This window comes from Entelurus aequoreus, linkage group LG03 (genome assembly GCF_033978785.1).
Source record: "Entelurus aequoreus isolate RoL-2023_Sb linkage group LG03, RoL_Eaeq_v1.1, whole genome shotgun sequence".
NCBI lineage: Eukaryota > Metazoa > Chordata > Actinopteri > Syngnathiformes > Syngnathidae > Entelurus > Entelurus aequoreus.
The window spans coordinates 10,013,579-10,032,336 of record NC_084733.1 but is presented as its reverse complement, the minus strand read 5'-3'; the positions used below and the strand labels follow the sequence as shown (position 1 = coordinate 10,032,336).

Here is an 18,758-nt window from a genome sequence, read left to right as displayed (position 1 = left end):
GTACACATCATTCATTAAAAGCAAATAGGAACTTTTGTAACCTGTAACAAAAAGGTTTTATTACCATTTTTATTCCAAATAATGATAATAATGCACATTGAATTTTGCGTTTTCACTCCATTGGAAATTTGTATTTTGGGCTTAAATTAATCATTTTCAAAAGCGGAAATGGCCAAATAAACTAAAAATATCAATACTATAGTATTATTGCCCACTCGATGAGACCAAACCAATGAGAGTGCACTATTCAGTATATAGGCAAAAAAATAGCTCAGCCTTACTATTTTGGATTAAATGAGTATAACGTTTTTTATGTCTTAGATATCAAAATACTTGATTTGTAATTGATAATTCTAACTTTGCAGGAATTAATTTACCACGATCAGGCACGGAATCAGTTAACAGCCATATACGAGGGTTTACTGTATTGTGAGAATCGTGTTGAACTGAGAATCGATTCTTAATCGAATTGTCACCCCAAGAATTGGAATCAATTTGAATCGTAAGGGATTCACATCCCTAAATTGTTTAAGGAGTAAGATGTTCTGGAATGCCAGAGTAAGGAGTTGCCATAATGTGGATGTATCTCATCTTCCCATAGCTGTCGCCATGTTCTGACTCAGACCACAAACTAGGTTGGACTGAATTAACAGCGCTTCTGCCGGTTGGAGACAAGTAGAGCATTTCATTTTGCCTCAATTGCTTTAAGACACATTATCAGTTTATTAACCAAATTCCTTAAAATTACTGATAAATTAGAGCTGGAACAATGATTTTGATTAAAAAAAGCTTTAATTAATCATTTAATGAGTGTAATCAATACAAATTTATAAAATCTGGACAGCATGGAGTACCCGAAACCTTAAATACGGGGACATTTTTTCTCACAGCAACCGCAATATAGTGCACATGAGCGCGGTGGTGTGTCGGTACGGTGATCTGTGTGGCAGCATACAGCGGTTAGTTTTTCTTTTTTTAAATTAATGCACACATGTTAAAACAGCAATTTCAATGTTGATAATGTGCATTTATTAAAACAAAAGAAGGAAATTAGTTGCAAGCCGAAAATGTTTATTTTAACAATTTTATCTAAAATATGCTTTGAAGCTTTAAAGTGTGTGTTATCTAATTACTCGATTAATTGAACGACCTAATTAACAGATAGAACAACTCGATTACTGAAATAATCAATAGCTGCAGCCCTATGTTAAATCTTTTTTTTTCTTCCTTTTAGCACAAGAAAAATACTTTATTATCATACTTTGACCACACAAAAACATTTAGCAATACAACATTAGCCACTCAACAAACTCTGGAAATCCTGAAAATATGCACGAAGATCATCTAATTACGTTTTATCTTTCGTGCCACTGTGTCGATTACAAACACAACTTCTAATCTGTAACACAGATTGCAGTCCATGTCCATATTTGGCCAGTGATTACATTTGTGTCCAAGCAAAAATGTACACAGCAAAGAGCCTGGTGTTTACAATCACCACAGGAAAGGAAACACACAACTTCTGCTCTTAACAAGGGGTCGTCTACCCTGGAGACGAACTTTAGGTCATTATGAGACAACCATGGCGAAAAAATAGTAGCGAAAAAAAAGTAGAATGACTGATAAATGAGTGTGTGTGGACATCAGTCAAAACCTCTAAAAAGAAAGCGGCAGGCGAGACACACTTTTATTTTTCCCATGCTCCACTCAATTTGTGGGTCAGTGGGATATGCAAGTTATTTGACCTGCTGAACTTCGAAGGTGTGCTACCATGGTTCTTGCTCGTCACAAGCGATTACGTCACCATGTGTGTTGCAATTGCAGAACATAACTTTTCTGAGTTAATTTTTCCCACACAAAAGTAATGTGGTAGAGACTTAAAACCAGGGGAGACAGGGCCTTCTCTGTGGTTGGCCCTAAACTCTGGAACACTCTGCCCCTCCATGTTCAAACTGCTCCCACTGTGGAGTGTCTCGTCTTAAGAACCACTTTTATTATTTGGCTTTTAACACTACGTGAGTTGTGTGATCTTCAGTCCTGTGTTTTTTTTGTTTGTTTTTTTTTAAAATAAATTTTGATTTCTATTTACTGTTTTAATTGGTTTTACCCTATAAAATCGTTTTTAATAATAATTATTTTTATATTGGTTTTATATTTATTTATTTTTGTTTTTATTCAGTCATTGGTGGAGCATAATCTTGTTTTTAATATTGTTTTTAACATGGCTGTGCAGCACTTTGGAAACAATCTTGTTGTTTAAATGTGCTATATAAATAAAGTGGATTGGATTGGATTGATTGGTACAATTGTGTAATTAATTTATACATGGATTTTATTTTAAAAAATGAATGAAAAAAAATATATACGGTAAAAACTTTTTTATTATAGTCAAGTTCTTGGGGTGTACTTGTACTTTGTTAGTTACGATTGGCCCCCGGTTGCCAAATTTAGACCTTAACAGCTTGACACTTGGGCTTACAAAATAATCTCATATAGTTTATCCAGTTCTATTTTACGCTGTTTTGATCCTGCACTTTAAATTGAGTGCATATTATGCTTTAATACTATATCACTTACTGGTATGTTTTCAATATGTAGCAAATTTTATTTGCACTACTTAGTGTTTTGGTAGGTGGTGTAGGTGCCTTATTGGTTGTGCAAATGCATTTTTATTTCTGAATTAATCCAATGTTATTATCATTACAATCATCATATGTAAAAGCAGATATTTGGTATTTAATTTATTAAGATGTACTTGGCTGAACATTTTTGTTGTGTTGATTTAAAAAATCCCTTTAAGCATTTTCCATTTGATTGCTGCTGGCAAACCAGGTGAAGTAAATGTGGTTTGTTTGGCTAAAATAAGTGTATATAGTGTGTATCGAGTGGGAACGTGTGTTTCATGTTAGACAATTTGTTGATCGTGTATATGGAACAAGGTACATTGTTTGGAATATTTTATGCAGGATTGCTTGAGACAGTTGAAGGAATAATGTAACTTTTGTCTTTTTGTTGAATACATTGACAGCACTGCAACTGACAACTTGGTCTTTATTGGAACACTCGTCAGCCGCAAACTCTTCTTACACTGAACAAAAATATAAACGCAACACTTTGGTTTTTGCTCCCATTTTTCATGAGTGGAACTCAAAGATCTAAAACGTTTACTATATACACAAAATACCGATTCCTCTCAAATATTGTTTGCAAATCTGTGTTAGTGAGCATTTCTTGGAACGGTATAGCTCGGTTGGTAGAGCGGCCGTGCCAGCAACTTGAGGGTTGCAGGTTCGATCCCCGCTTCCGCCATCATAGTCACTGCCATTGTGTCCTTGGGCAAGACACTTTACCCACCTGCTCCCAGTGCCACCCACACTGGTTTAAATGTAACTTAGATATTGGGTTTCACAATGTAAAGCGCTTTGAGTCACTTGAGAAAAAGCGCTATATAAATGTAATTCACTTCACTTGACTTCTTCTTTGCCAAAATAATCCATCCCATCTCACAGGAGTAGCATATCAAGATGCTAATTAAACAGCATGATTATTGCACAGTTGTGCCTTAGGATGCCCACAATAAAAGGTCACACTGAAATGAGCAGTTTTATCACACAGCACAATGCCACAGATGTTGCAAGTTTTGAGGGACCCGGCAGTTGACATGCTGACTGCAGGAATGTCCACATTCGCAGACCACATCTAACCACACCAGCCCGGGACCTCCACATCCAGCAGGTGCACCTCCATGACCGTCTGAGACCAACTGCTGCAACAATTGGTTTGCATAACCAAATAATTTCTGCACAATCTGTGAGAAACCGTCTCAGGGAAGCTCATCTGCATGCTCGTCCTCCACATCCGGGTCTCGACCTCACTGCAGTTCGTCGTCGTAATCGACTTGATTGGGCCAATGCTCACATTCGATGGCGTCTTGCATGTTGGAGATGTGTTCTCTTCACGGATAAATCCCGGTTTTCACTGTTCAGGGCAGATGGCAGACAGCGTGTGTGACGTAAACGTTGTGAATCGAGCGGCCCATGGTGGTGGTGGGGTTATGGTATGGGCAGGCATATGTTATGGACAACGAATGCAAATGCATTTTATTAATGGCATTTTCAATGCACAGAGACACCATGACGAGATCCTGAGGTCCATTGTTGCGCTATTCACCGAGACCATGACCTCATGTTGCAGCAGGACAATGCACTGCCCCATGTTGCAAGGATATGTACACAATTCCTGGAAGCTGAAAACATCCCATTGCTAGCATACTCACCGGACATGTCACCCATTGAGCATGTTTGGGATGCTGTGGATCGGTGTATACAACAGCGTGTTCCAGTTCCTGCAAATATCCAGCAACTTCGCACAGCCATAGAAGAGGAGTGGACCAACATTCCACAGGCCACAATCGACAACCAGATCAACTCTATGCGAAGCAGATGTGTTGCACTGTGTGAGGCAAATGGTGGTCACACCAGATACTGACTGCTTTTCTGACACCCCCCACACCCACAATAAAGCAAAACTTCACATTTCAGAATGGCCTTTTATTGTGGGCAGCCTTAGGCACACCTGTGCAATATTCATGCTGTTTAATCAGCATCTTGATATGCCACACCTATGAGGTGGGATTAATTATCTTGGCAAAGAAGAAGTGCTCACTACCACAGATTTAGACAGATTTGTGAACAATATTTAAGAGGAATAGGAATTTTTTGTATATAGTAAAAGTTTTAAATCTTTGAGTTCAACTCATGAAAAAAGGGAGCAAAAATGAAAGTGTTGCGTTTATATTTTTGTTCAGTATACAAAAAAGTAGATGTTTTTATCGGAAAAACCCCGCAGGTGGCAATTTACATTTTATACCTGTGCTTCCACTTTCTGGCTTAAAATTGTTCAGCAAAACCAACAGCTTTCCACTAATAAAGTCAGTTTGAATGCCAACTGTCATTGACTCTATAAGAAAAGACACCATCTTCGGCTCAATGAGAACTCAAGTGCTATTACAAACACAAAATGTAACCTTGATCCAAATAAAACTGTGACCTGTGCACACAAAAACAAAACGGGCGGATGTTTTGACCATTAAACTAGTCAAGTTTTCACGGTTTACTATAAATAGTTGACTTGGCCTTGGCTGCAAATTACAATTCCCAACTGCGTTAAGAAACATTAGTGATTCATGAGATTAGAAGATTAAAAGCAGTCACTTACATGGGGCTCCAAAATAGCGCAGTGTGACCTGCGAGGTCTTCACCTCCCCTGCCACATTTTTGGCCATGCACTGGTAGACTCCCTGGTCGGTTTCTCTTGTGTTCTGAATCATTAGCGTGCCGTCCTCAAGCAGATTCAGACGACTGTCATCTCGCATGTTAAGTGCATTGCTGACAAGATGGTACAAAGATAAATAGACAATTATGCATAAGTAAATTGCACTGGTTGTTGTGTGTCACATAGTAACACTTTTTGTAAGCGGTATCATTGAAGACATCACCTTAATATTTTCACAAGCTGATATGAAATACTTACTTGTTCCTGAGCCAGATGATCTGCGGTTTCGGGTTGCCCTCAGCTCTGCAGGTAAAGTAGACCGTGTTTCCTGATGTAACATCCACATCCTGGGGCTCTGAGGTGATCCTGGGTACTTCTGCAACAATTTTAGAAAGGAAGGCAATTATGCAGTGGTATGAATGCTTGTCAATATCGTACTTTCTTATAACTTTGCCCTTATCACTCTGCCCCAGCCTTGGGTTTTTACCATATTTCAGAGATAATAATACCATCACTGAACATTAAACAGTTTGAAAAACAACTTTTTCACATTGTCACTCTTTGTGTTTGGATTTCCAACAATTGTAAGTGGACCTCTTTATTGAATAATGCCCCTTTTAATAAATGTGCACTCTTAATCACACAATTCCACCAATACATACAACTGTCACAAATAATGACTGTGAGTGTTCTAATGGTTAGTTCAGGAGTCAAATTCCTCAATGACATTTTGCCCCCAACCATAGACACAGCTGGTGTTGTATGAAGTGTGAAGCAGCTGGGTGCTTGACTACAAAGAGAGGCTGCACCTGCGCGTGTATGTTTGTGTGCATGAGTAGGCAAAGATGACTTAAAATAGCAGTCTTCTGCAGGGAGAAAGCCTAATTGGGATTTACTGTATATAGTCTGCTTATTGTTTGTATGCATGTCTACATGTTTGTGTCAAGATATCTGAATATTTTACTTTGATGCATGTTTCACCAACCTCATATTAGTTATCATCTTACAATGACCTCACTGACACGTCATTAAGCACACCTGCACAATACAATGAGCTCCAGGAGCTGTACCAAACATCCTGCCTTTTAACAATCACAGACTTCAAACAATGTGTTTATAATTGTGGTTGTAGTGGTGATGTTTTCCTGTACTGCATTACACTGATAGTCCAATAATAAGATGTGAAAAACTGAATCTCTCGTTCTGAATGTGCAAGTAGAAATTCAATGGCATTCCTAGAATAGCATGCGCATTTGTAGTATTTGTCTCCATACCGCAGCTGAGCTCCTCAGCGGTGAGGGTGGCCACTGATCTTCCCTGCAGGCGTGTTGGGTAGTCGCACGTGGCGGCAGCTTGGGCATTTCCTGACTCTGCATACTGCTTCAGCAAGTCCGCCAGCCACAGCAACTCACAGTCACAGTTCAATGCATTGGAATCCAGTCGCCTTAATACACAACGTGCGTGAGGAAGATATGATACAAGCATCATTGAAAAGCCCCCTGATAATTTATTAACTACTACAACACACGTTTAATCCAGACCAAACAGCAGGAATTTCCACTTGGCCTCACGTTAAAGCAACTGATTGGACACATAGGTTGTAGGTTTCCTCCTACAACTGCAATTTTAGGTCACCATTAAAGGCAAAATAGCGATTAATTCTTCACTGAACAGCAAAAATGTTGAAACACCACTAAAATCCAACTTAAACACTATTGAAACTGGAACTACATGGAACTAAAAACATAAGCAGCGTTAAAGAAGCTAAACAAATGATAGGCTGAACATGAAACAAACATTGATCATTGTAATATCTACAGTTGTGCTCATAGGTTTACATACCCTGGGAGAATTTATGATTTCTTGGCCATTCTTCAGAGAATATGAATGATAACACAAAAACCTTTCTTCCACTCATGCTTACTGGTTGTGTGAAGCTATTTATTGACAAACAACTGTGTTTACTCTTTTTAAATCAAAATGAAAAAAGAAAGTGCCCAAATGACCCTGATCAAAAGTTTACATACCCCAGTGACTTTGATCTGATAACATGCACAAAAGTTGAAACGAACAGGTTTGAATGGCTAATAAAGGTTCCAATCCTCACCTGTGACCTGTTTGTTTGTAATTAATGTGTGTGTATAAAAGGTCAGTGAGTTTCTGGGCTTCTGACAGACCATTGCATCTTTCATCCAGTGCTGCACAGATGTTTCTGGATTCTGAGTCATGGGGAAGGCAAAATAATTATCAAAGGATCTGCGAAAAAAGGTAATTGAACTGCATAAAACAGGAAAGGGGTATACAAAGATATCCAAGGAATTGAGAATGCCAATCAGCAGTGTTCAAACGCTGATTAAGAAGTAGAAAATGAGGGATTCAGGTAGACCAGCAAAGATTTCAGCCATAACTGCCAGGAAAATTGTTCGAGATGCAAAGAAAAATCCACAAATAACTTCAGCTGAAATACAGGACTCTCTGAAAAATTGTGGTGTGGCTGTTTCAAGATGCACAATAAGGAGGCACTTGAAGAAAAATGGGCTGCATGGTCGAGTGGCCAAAAAGTTCAATTTTGGTCTCATTACTCCAAATTACTTTGTTCCAGAAGTTTTGAGGCTTGTCTCTGTGCTGTTTGGCGTAATGTAAGCGGGATACTTTGTGACATTTGCGCAGAAATGGCTTTCTTCTGGTGACTCTTCTCTGAAGAATGGCCAAAAAATCATAAATTCTCCCAGGGTATGTAAACTTATGAGCACGACCGTATAAAGCAGCACTGACACAGCATGATGCAGCCAAGCAGGTCTACTAATGTTGAAGTCCACAATATCTGGACAATTTGTGGCTGCCTTGGTAGTATCAACCAAACCATCATTAAAATCCAGTATAGCATGAAGATGGTTTTGAAGGTGTTATTTTCTGTGTAACTTTAATGTCTCAAGCAGGGCTATTCAACAAGGCTTAGGGGGGACACGTTTCCAGAAAGGTAAGGATTGGGGGGAACCAGATGTTTCCGTTCACTATTAGTCTTAATTTGTTTATTCTGGAGAAACAGCGTCTTCTACAGTAGACATTTGATTTTGGTCCTTAAAAACAGCAATCAAAGATCACCTCTATGACAGCACTCTAGTGTTTTTAAGAATCTACTGCAAAAATGTGAGTCACTCACAAGTTTTCTGAACTGAACTTGCAAACCTCCATTTGAATGATGAAAAGAGAGGACCTATATAACTAAAGAAGTTTAACAAATGACTACTGACTGCATCTGAATAAGCAAGCTCCAGCAACACCTGTGGAACTACCAAAAAGTTGAAGACTGAAGTAGTATCTTGAGGAACCCCTCAGTTACAGTATGTAAATCACAAGTTTGGACCCCAGTGTTCTATGTTTGCTAGCAAGATTAAAATGACAATGCAAGAATCTGCCAATGTGTTTACAACAGTCCAAGTTCCTCTATCCAACAGGAGAACCCATATAACCCATTTCGCATTTACATTTCAAGGAAGCTCAGGCATCTTTCATACATTTTTTTCAAATCTTTCTTCTAAGACCCTATCCAACAGATGAATAAAAAGAGTGTGTTGGCCTTGTGAAAGAAATCATGATGTTGGGAGGCTACACGGTACTTAACTGATTAACAGGTCCATCTTTGTACAAGGTGAAATGAATGTAAGGTGGAAAGTATGTTTTAGGGCTTTTCCACTTACAGTCGTTTCATGGCCTGCAGATTAGTGAAGGTTCCTGGGACAAGCTGGGTGATTCTGTTGTTGTGCAAAAACCTGAAGGAGAAACACACGCAAATATTGTTGTTGCATCATACCCGGATACAAAAAAAACCTGACTCTTACTCGTTATCTTTGAAGTTATTAATAAAATATTCCAACACATGAGAACAGACTGTGCAACTTAGAACTCTTTGTCGAAGTATTTGTTTGTTTTGCAGGCAAAAATCAGATCATAAAGAGGGTCAATAAAAGAGGAATTCAATTTGATTTAGAATATCTGGTTAAGCATTTTAAAGGCACCGGTAATTGCGATAACACAAATTAGAGTATGCCCAGTTGTCAGGCACTTCATGATGTTAGTTTTTATATACTGGTACTTCACCAATGACGTGTCCAAACAGCACCAGAAGGTGTATTTCAAAATCCATGTTACTGGACATGCAACATATTAGAAACATCTTAATCATAAAGGACACTATCTGGTTTATGATGTATTGAGAATGTGATTCATGTAAATTGTGCACTTCTACCTCATGAAGATGTTTGTGAATGCATATTTAAGGGGATTTGTCAAAGTCTTGATTTTTCTTAGAACTGAATAAAATATGTTAAATGCTCACATTAAATATGCATATTTATCGCTGCGATGGAACCTACTTGGCTATTGGCAAATGTTCCCCTGCATGTAATCATTAAAGAGGGAAGACTGTCCTTACAATTTTCTTGGCCTTGTGATGATGGAGGCCAGGATGTGTTGTCAGTCCTCGACCTAATCCAGCACTCTCATACTGTAATCTCTTCCTCTTTGACTACTCTCTTTTTTTTCCCAGGCTGATTGTCCCATAATAATATTTTTGGAAGTGGAAAAAAAATGGCTAAGAATACCTCCCAATATTTCCTGATAGCCATTGAACAAATAAACTACTTGAGTGAAAAAACACTTACATTATTCCATGGTTCTGACAAGACAAGTGAAACTCGAGGGGACTAAATGTATGCCAGGTTTCAATTTCTTAAATCTTTTCTTCTCTTATTTAATTAATGTTTGTTTTTGCTAGCTTGAAGAAGAGATAAACCACAGTCGGGACTTCACGGCGGGCTTGCAGAGAGGCACCTGGCTGCACTAATTTATTGTTGCATTCTGTATACCATTCCCGAGTCATTTGTCCATATTTCCAGATCAAATTTAATAATTTGTGTATTGTCATACATTTCTAGTAGGCTACATATGAAAATATTGATACTTGAATGCATGCCGCATTTAATTTACAATTTTACATAATTGGCGACCCTGAGAGGGACAAGCGGTAGAAAATGGATGGATGGCAATGACAAATGACACTGTCAAATAGTAAAACAAAAACATGACAAGCAAAAGAATAACCAATGGGTTAGGTTACTTTATTAGTACCCAAAGGTAAACTTCTTTTGCAGCCAGCTATATCAGACGAGACAAGACAAAGACACTAGATTTTTTTGCCAGTCAGTCTTTTGGAAAAAAAAAATAATTAAAAAAAAAAATAGTCTCTTCTGACCCCCCGCTAAAAATAACAACACATGTTGGCAACACCGATCCCTCCTGCTACGTCTGCTTAATCTCTGGAAGACCAGGTATGTGTGAAGTGTGTTAAGAAGCAGAGTCATGATGCTATCTACTGTACAGCTTTGTAACGACAAGCTACATTTACAGACAGTCCCGTTATAATGTGTTAAGGTACTAGGGCAAACATGTAGCACCAAATTTAATTGTGGTGGGCAGAAGTGCAAAAATGGGGTACACAAACAAAACTACAAATATACGATTATAAACAACTATAATGTATACCAACAAATATAACCTAATTCTTTAATAAACTGTAGCATGTTTACATTTTTATTTGCACAAACACAGAAAGAGAAAAAAGAAAAATATACAATGTCAAGTAAAAATATGGACAGTTTAAAAAGACCCTAAGGTCTTGTAAAGACACTTCCCCCAAAACATCACAATATACACAGCAGCAAAAAAAATAAAATAAGACACGTCACATGCAATACATATCATATACAGCAAACAAACATTCTTATCATAAATCACTTCAGAATAACATGCCCTTCAATTTTTTTTTTCAAAGAATAAAATGTAGTTGTAGACTGAAGAGCTGGTGGCAGGTTATTCCAAAGAGTGGGTCCTCTGTATTTTAGCATATATTTCTTAGTTGACGTTCTACATAATGGTAGATAAAAGCCATGACAGTGACTTGTTGAGCAAGTATGTATATCAGAAGATGTAAAAAAATATGGAAAACTGTTGCTAAATGAACAAACACATGTACATACTTGTACATAAAAATGAATATATAAATGTTCACATTAAATATTGTCAAAATACAGTCTTTTTCGAAAAGCGGAGCAGATGAAGACAGTCTTTTGGAAAAATTAATTATTCTCAAAAATGTATTTTGGATTAATAAGGTTTTATAAAAGGTATGAATGACAAGTAGCACCCCAAATACTATTGCAATACATTATATTTGGATATATTCAAATATAATATAATGTCAATGTGTCACGGCTGGTTACACCAGGCTGTGTCTTTATGTTGGGTTTTGTTAGTGTTCTCCGGTGTTTTGTGTTAGTTCCTGTCATGTGCTTTCATTTTGGCGGCTTTTCCGATTTTGTTGGTGTTTTCCCATGGCTGCTTCACTTTTGTCCCAGAGCGTTTCCCCTCACCTGTTTTCTGTTTGCAGTCAAGGACTATTTAAGTTGATCCTTTTTCTATCTTTGTTGTGGGGACATTGTTGATTTGATCTTTTCTCTATTCGCTGGTGACCATAGACAATCCTTTTGGATACGAAGCGCAAGTACACTTGTACTGTGTGGACGCCGTCAGCTCCACATGCTTAAAATCACAACAACCTCCAGGGGCCTCCCATAACAAACCGCGTGTCAACGCTTGACACATTGTTAACACACAAGAACGATCAATAGAACAACAAAATGTATTCAAAATACCTATGGATTTCTTCATCTTGCTTCAAACAAGTAACATAAAAGAACCGTCACGATTAATCAATGAAGTTATGTATTGATACATTTGTGAACTGTAAAAACATGAGCATCGAGAATGGACAAATTAAATAGTCAGAAAATGCTTTAAATTGGAGTTTAAATTACATATTACCCAGCTTTGTACCTACAACTACAGTAGTTTCATTTTCAAACTCCCTCAAAATAAAAGGCATACATGTTTTTTGGATAAAAACAAAAATCATAACTTGGAGATGCACATCTTTCATTGGACATCAGCAATTCATTGACATCGATGTTATGTTTTAATTGCGATCATGTAATTGAATGTGAATCTTTATGACGATTGTGAGTGTTGCTATGCAATAATGTTATTATTATGTTATTATTGTGCACTTAATCCAAAATTCATGATCATGATGCGAGCAAGCAAAAGTTGGTAGTGGTGCAATTTACGTGCTGAAATGTTAACTGTGGGATACACTACATATTTTCCAGACATTAGGGCTTGATTGAAAAAAATAGAAGAACTTACAGTCGTTCAAGCTTTGGCAGATGACTGAATGATTCTGGTTCCAGTGCGTCAATGTTATTAAAGTGGAGGTACCTGAAAAACAAACACATGAAAGACAAACTAGTACAATATGTAGTACAATACTACAGTCCCTAACAGGATAATTGACAAATTCAAAGACAGTCAGTTGCTCCACTCAACTTTTTGAAAGCTATGTTTAATGAAAGGAAGAATGGAGAGCATCATTTCTTTTTTAGATGAAATGCAGTCCATAGTGCAGAAAAGATAAGCTATTGAAATGCAAAACAATGCTCAAGAACTGCAAAAAACATACAAACAATCCCCTGGATATCTGAAACAAGGAATATTTTCATACATAAATACGATTTTTGAAAATATAATAATGATGTTAAAAATAAAAATAACTTTCAGCTTAATTAAAAAAGGCAAGCGAGACATAGCAGCAGTTGAAGAAAAAGAGAAGAGCTTATGTAAGTAATGCAAAATCACAAAAAATGGCTAATTTATTTACAGAGGTCTTAAACAGGGGTTCCGTGAACCCGAGCGGGTCTGTGACCCTTAAAGGGTCGCAGAGCTACTGCAGGGGGGCTGTGAAATGTTTGGTTGATTAGACTTAAAAAAAAACACACACACACACGCACGCACGCACGCACGCACGCACGCACACATGCACACACAAATATTTATATGTATATAATATATATACAGTCATGATCAAAGGTTTACATACACCTGTAAATAACATAATGTCATGGCTGTCTTGAGTTTCCAATCATTTCTACAACTCTTATTTTTTTGTGATAGAGTGATTGGAGCACATACTTGTAGGTCACAAAAAACATTCATGAAGTTTGGTTCTTGCATGAATTTATTATGGGTCTACTGAAAATGTGACCAATTCTGCTGGGTCAAAAGTATACATACAGCAATGTTAATATTTGGTTACATGTCCCTTGGCAAGTTTCACTGCAATAAGGCGCTTTTGGTAGCCATCCACAAGCTTCTGGCAAGCTTCTGGTTGAATTTTTGACCACTCCTCTGGACAAAATTGGTGCAGTTCAGCCATTCTAAAACATTAATTGTAGCCTGATTTAGCCATTCCTTTACCACTTTTGACGTGTGTTTGGGATCATTGTCCTGTTGGAACACCCAACTGCGCCTGAGACCAAACCTTCGGGCTGATGATTTTAGGTTGTCATGAAGAATTTGGAGGTAATCCTCCTTTTTCAATGTCCCATTTACTCTCTGTAAAGCACCAGTTCCATTGGCAGCAAAACAGGCCCAGAGCATAATACTACCACCACCATGCTTGTCGGTAGGCTTGGTGTTCTTGGGATTAAAGGCCTCACCTTTTCTCCTCCAAATATATTGCTGGGTATCGTGGCCAAACAGCTACATTTTTGTTTCATCTGACCACAGAACTTTCCTCCAGAAGGTCTTACCTTTATACTTGTCATGGGCGCAGTTGGGTGTTCCAACAGGACAATGACCCCAAACACACGTCAAAAGTGGTAAAGGAATGGCTAAATCAGGCTAGAAGGTTTTACAATGGCCTCCCCAAAGTCCTGACTTAAACCCCATTGAGAACAAGTGGACAATGCTGAAGAAACAAGTCCATGTCAGAAAACCAACAAATTTAGCTGAACTGCACCAATTTTGCCAAGAGGAGTGGTCAAAAATTCAACCAGAAGCTTGTGGATGGCTACCAAAAGCGCCTTATTACAGTGAAACTTGCCAAGGGACATGTAACCAAGTATTAACATTGCTGTATGTATACTTTTGACCCAGCAGATTTGGTCACATTTTCAGTAGACCCATAATAAATTCATAAAAGAACCAAACTTCATGAATGTTTTTTGTGACAAACAAGTATGTGCGCCAATAACTCTATCACAAAAAAATAAGAGTTGTAGAAATTATTGGAAACTCAAGACAGCCATGACATTATGTTCTTTTTAAGTGTATGTAAACTTTTGACCACAACTGTATATACTGTATAAGTATTTTTATACACACATACAGTATATGCATGTATACTAACATATACAGTATATATTTATACATATCACGTCCGGAAAATTGTGCTGCCACTCGCTGCAGCGCCAAAGCTAAGTGCTATCTTTCTATCTGTGTGCTTCTAATTGTTTTACAGCTTTCTTTATTCTTTCTCCAACATATTTAATAGTCTTATCAAACTTAAAAAGCACCCACTCTCTGTTTCACTGCCTCTCTTTTAGCTAGCTAACTGCTAAGCTAGCAAAGTTTAGCTAGTCTCGGTCCGAAGCCGCTGCGCTCCAAAGGCATCTGTTCCTTCACGCCGCTGCTACTTTTTGCCTATTGCTCCAAAGACAACAAGAACTCGATTCAATGAAATAAACAACGTGAGTATAGCTACCTGTTCTTCGTGCACCATTCTCAGGGATAGGTTGGCCCTTCTCGAGGGCCATGTCCACCAGTTAGAGCAAAGTCAATCAATCAATCAATGTTTATTTATATAGCCCTAAATCACAAGTGTCTCAAAAGGCTGTAAGTAATTTCGTAACTTTAGACGTTTACTAGCTTTAGCTGTAGCGACCTGACTATCCCAGTTTTCAGCATCCCTAAATGGTAAATGGGTCGTACTTGTATAGCGCTTTTCTACCTTTTTTAAGGAACTCAAAGCGCTTTGACACTATTTTCCACATTCACCCATTCACACACACACATTCACACACTGATGTTAAACGACCTACAAGCCACAGTGAACCGGTTGAGACACACAATAGATTTAGCCCTTTAGCTAGTCCTACACCCCAGTCTACCGGACACCACACCTTAGTCATAGGGGACTCCATCACCGGAAACATACAGTTTAGTAAACCAGCCATCTATTCCCGGGGCCAGCGCACCTGACATTGAAGCTAGTCTTAGGGAACTAACTCCCAACAGGCCTAGTAAACTCGTACGACAGGCTAATCGCACCACAAGCTACGCGAACATAGTTGTACACATGGGCTACAATGACACTAGGTTGAGACAGTCAGAGATTACAAAACGGAACATAGCTAGGATTTGTAATCTCGCCAGAAATATGTTTCGGCATCGAGCATTTGTCTCTGGCCCCCTGCGAGAGGCAATGATGAGAGGTATAGCAGATTAGTCTCGCTTTACAAGTGGCTGTCTAGTTTTTGTAGAGATCAGAGACTAACGTTTATTGATAATTGGCCATCTTTCTCAGGCAAACTGGCATTGCTGGGGAGGGACAGCCTTCACCCTAATCGGGAAGGCGCCATTACTTTCCTAGGAACATAGATTATTATTTGGGTCACACTTGACTAACTACACTAGAGCAAGGACACAGGCAACTACAGTGCCTGTTAGCCAGGGTGAGGAGTCAGTTAAGCTAGAACTAACCAGCGCCAGGCTGCAAAATTCCTGCACAAATAGCATTTATCTCAGAATGAAACATAACTCACATAATATTTTTTTCTGTAGTGTGCCAGAGGTGGACATGCATTCTACTGAGGAAGCAAATTATGACGCGTTAAATCTATCGCAGCATCAAGCAAATAATCTCAAGATCTCATCATATCAATTCCTAGATGTGACCAAAATGATTTAGGGCGCACTACGCAAAATAGACGTAACATTTTTAAATATCAGTACTACGGATAACATTAACAAAAATTCCTCAAAACAGCTCACTACCTATAATATGGGCTTTTTAAACAGCAGATCATTGTCTCCCAAAGCGCTATTAGTTAATAAGGTCGTTAGAGACAACAATCTTAACGTCATTGGTCTTATTGAAACTTGGCTAAAATCAGATTCAATTTTTCCGCTTAACGAGGGATCTACTTCTAACTTTACGAGTGCACATACAGTGCAAAAAAGCGGTTATTCATCCTGAGCTTAAAAGACCTAATTTGACCTCATGGTAAACTACCACCCAGTGTCTCACCATTCATTTATCTTGAAAATCCTCGAAAAAACTGTTCCACAGCAGCTAAATGAACACTTGGCATCCAACAATTTCTGTAAACCCTTTCATTCCAGTGTAAGGGCAAATCACTCTACTGAGACCACCCTCGTAAAATTGACTAATGATCTATTGCTAACTATGGATGCTGATGCGTCATCAGTGTTGTTGCTACTTGATCTCAGCGCTGCGTTCGATAACGCTGATCATAACAATCTATTAGCACGTATCAAAACACGTATTGGCATGTTAGACTTAGCCTTTTCTTGGTTTAACTCCTATCTTACTGACAGGATGCAGTGTGTCTCCCATAACAACGTGACCTTGGAGTATGTTAAGGTAACATGCGGAGTTCCACAGGGTTCGGTTCTTGGCCCTGCACTCTTTAAAATCTATATGGTGCCGCTAGGTGACATCATACGCAAATATGGTGTTAACTTTTACTGTTATGCTGATGACACCCAACTCTACATGCCCCTAAAGCTGACCAACACGCCGGATTGTAGTCACATGGAGGCGTGTCTAAATGAAATCAAACAATGGATGTCGAACAACTTTTTGCATCTTAACGCTAAGAAATGTTGATTAACGTTCCTGCTAGACACCGGCACTTATTAAATAATAACACCTTAATATTTGACAACAAAACAATTACACAAAGCAACTTGGTAAATAATCTCGGTATTATCTTCGACCCAACTCTCTCATTTGAGTCACACATTAACAGTGTTACTAAAACAGCCTTCTTTCAAGTTTTGATAGTTTTCAGCTAGCAATTAACGCACCAGTTGTCAGTCAGCTATTGGTGCACCAGTTGCCAGCTAGCCATTAACATGCCAGTTGTCAGCTCGCGATAATCGCGCCACTTGTCAGCTCGCGATTAGTGCACTAGTTGTCAGCTAGCGATTAACGGCACACGCTGCCAGTTAACAATTAGCGCTCTAGTATTCAGCTAGCGATTAATGCGGCAGTTGTCAGCCAGCAATTAGCGCGCAAGTTGTCAGCTAGCGATTCACGCTGCAAGCTGCCAGCTAGTAATAAACACTCTAGTATTCAGCTAGCAATTAGCATGAGGTTGGTCTCAGTAGAGTGATTTGCCCTTAAACTGGAATGAAAGGGTTTACAGAAATTGTCAGCTCGCGATTTGCACGCCAGTTGTCAGGTAGCAATTAGCGGACTAGTTGCTGGATGGCAATTAATGGTGCTATACCATATTATTTGAATATCTTAGTATTGCAAAATTACAAGATACTGTCAGGACCACATTATTTTAAAACATAATTGTATATAGGATACATACGTATGGGTCCCCGCTTTATCTCTACATCATTGGCCTGTAAAATGTTAAAGACCCTGTTCTAATACATTTGGGGAGAACATGAGCTATGATGTTGTATAAACTGCCTTACATATCCAGTATTATGACGTTAGGGTGTTGCCTAAAATATGTTTTAAAAGAGAAAAAACACACCTCATTCGCCAGCAGTAAATTAATTTCAGTAAATCCCACTGTTAGGATATACACCCACAAATTTAATTGCATCAGAAATGGCTTTACTTCAGTAAAGCTTTTGCAAGGATCAGTTTAAGTGTGTGGTCTACTTTGCACTCCCTTTTCTGGCCAATATTTTGCCCACATTTGGGATGTGCGGTCATGCTTTTCTCAGATGAAATGAATGCTGGTGGGTCATGTAGGAATGTGAGCACATGTGCCTCATTCCACTCAAATAAGTATGGGAAGTAAAGCTTTGGCATGTGTTTCCTTGTGGGATGTCGTTTTTGAGAGTATGCAATCGTACTCAGAACGTGTCACCCTGCCTATAAAACCTTACATTATTACGGTGAAATTCAAAACATCTGTTGGGCACGGTGCCTGCTGTTGGAATTAGGATTTAGTGAAAAGGGCGTTTGTTCTCTGCTAATGCAGTTAAGTGAAGTCACAGATGACAGCGAGCCCAAGGAAGTTGTGGGTATAAACCACATTGATGCCATGTTATGGTTAAATAAAAATATCATTACAATCATAAGTCCAAGTAAGGATTTTTTGTTGCAAACATTGAACTTGTCTCTTGATTGACAGACACATTTTATGACACAGAATTAAAAAAAATCCTTTTAACATGGTAAAGTATTCTCAGAATGAGCAATCCCCATCATGAAGGAATTGACAATAAAAAGTGCATCAAGTCTTTCTGAAGTTTCAGTAGCAACACTAATGCTTCAGCTCGGGACTATGATGGCATTATTGGCGCTAGCACGAACA

General features: G+C 38.5%; 1 protein-coding gene across 2 annotated transcripts in view; it reads right to left on the bottom strand.

Annotated features, from left to right (window-relative positions):
• Window positions 1-18,758, bottom strand: part of LOC133646108 (peroxidasin-like) — a 108,825-nt gene that overhangs the window by 41,310 nt on the left and 48,757 nt on the right. For both annotated transcript variants that reach the window (XM_062041128.1, XM_062041129.1), the window contains 5 exons: window positions 12,538-12,609; window positions 8,976-9,047; window positions 6,549-6,718; window positions 5,533-5,650; window positions 5,218-5,387 (listed from right to left, as the gene is read on the bottom strand). In XM_062041128.1, the coding sequence (XP_061897112.1) occupies window positions 5,218-5,387; window positions 5,533-5,650; window positions 6,549-6,718; window positions 8,976-9,047; window positions 12,538-12,609 (602 nt within the window). The remainder of the gene's footprint in view (window positions 1-5,217; window positions 5,388-5,532; window positions 5,651-6,548; window positions 6,719-8,975; window positions 9,048-12,537; window positions 12,610-18,758) is intronic.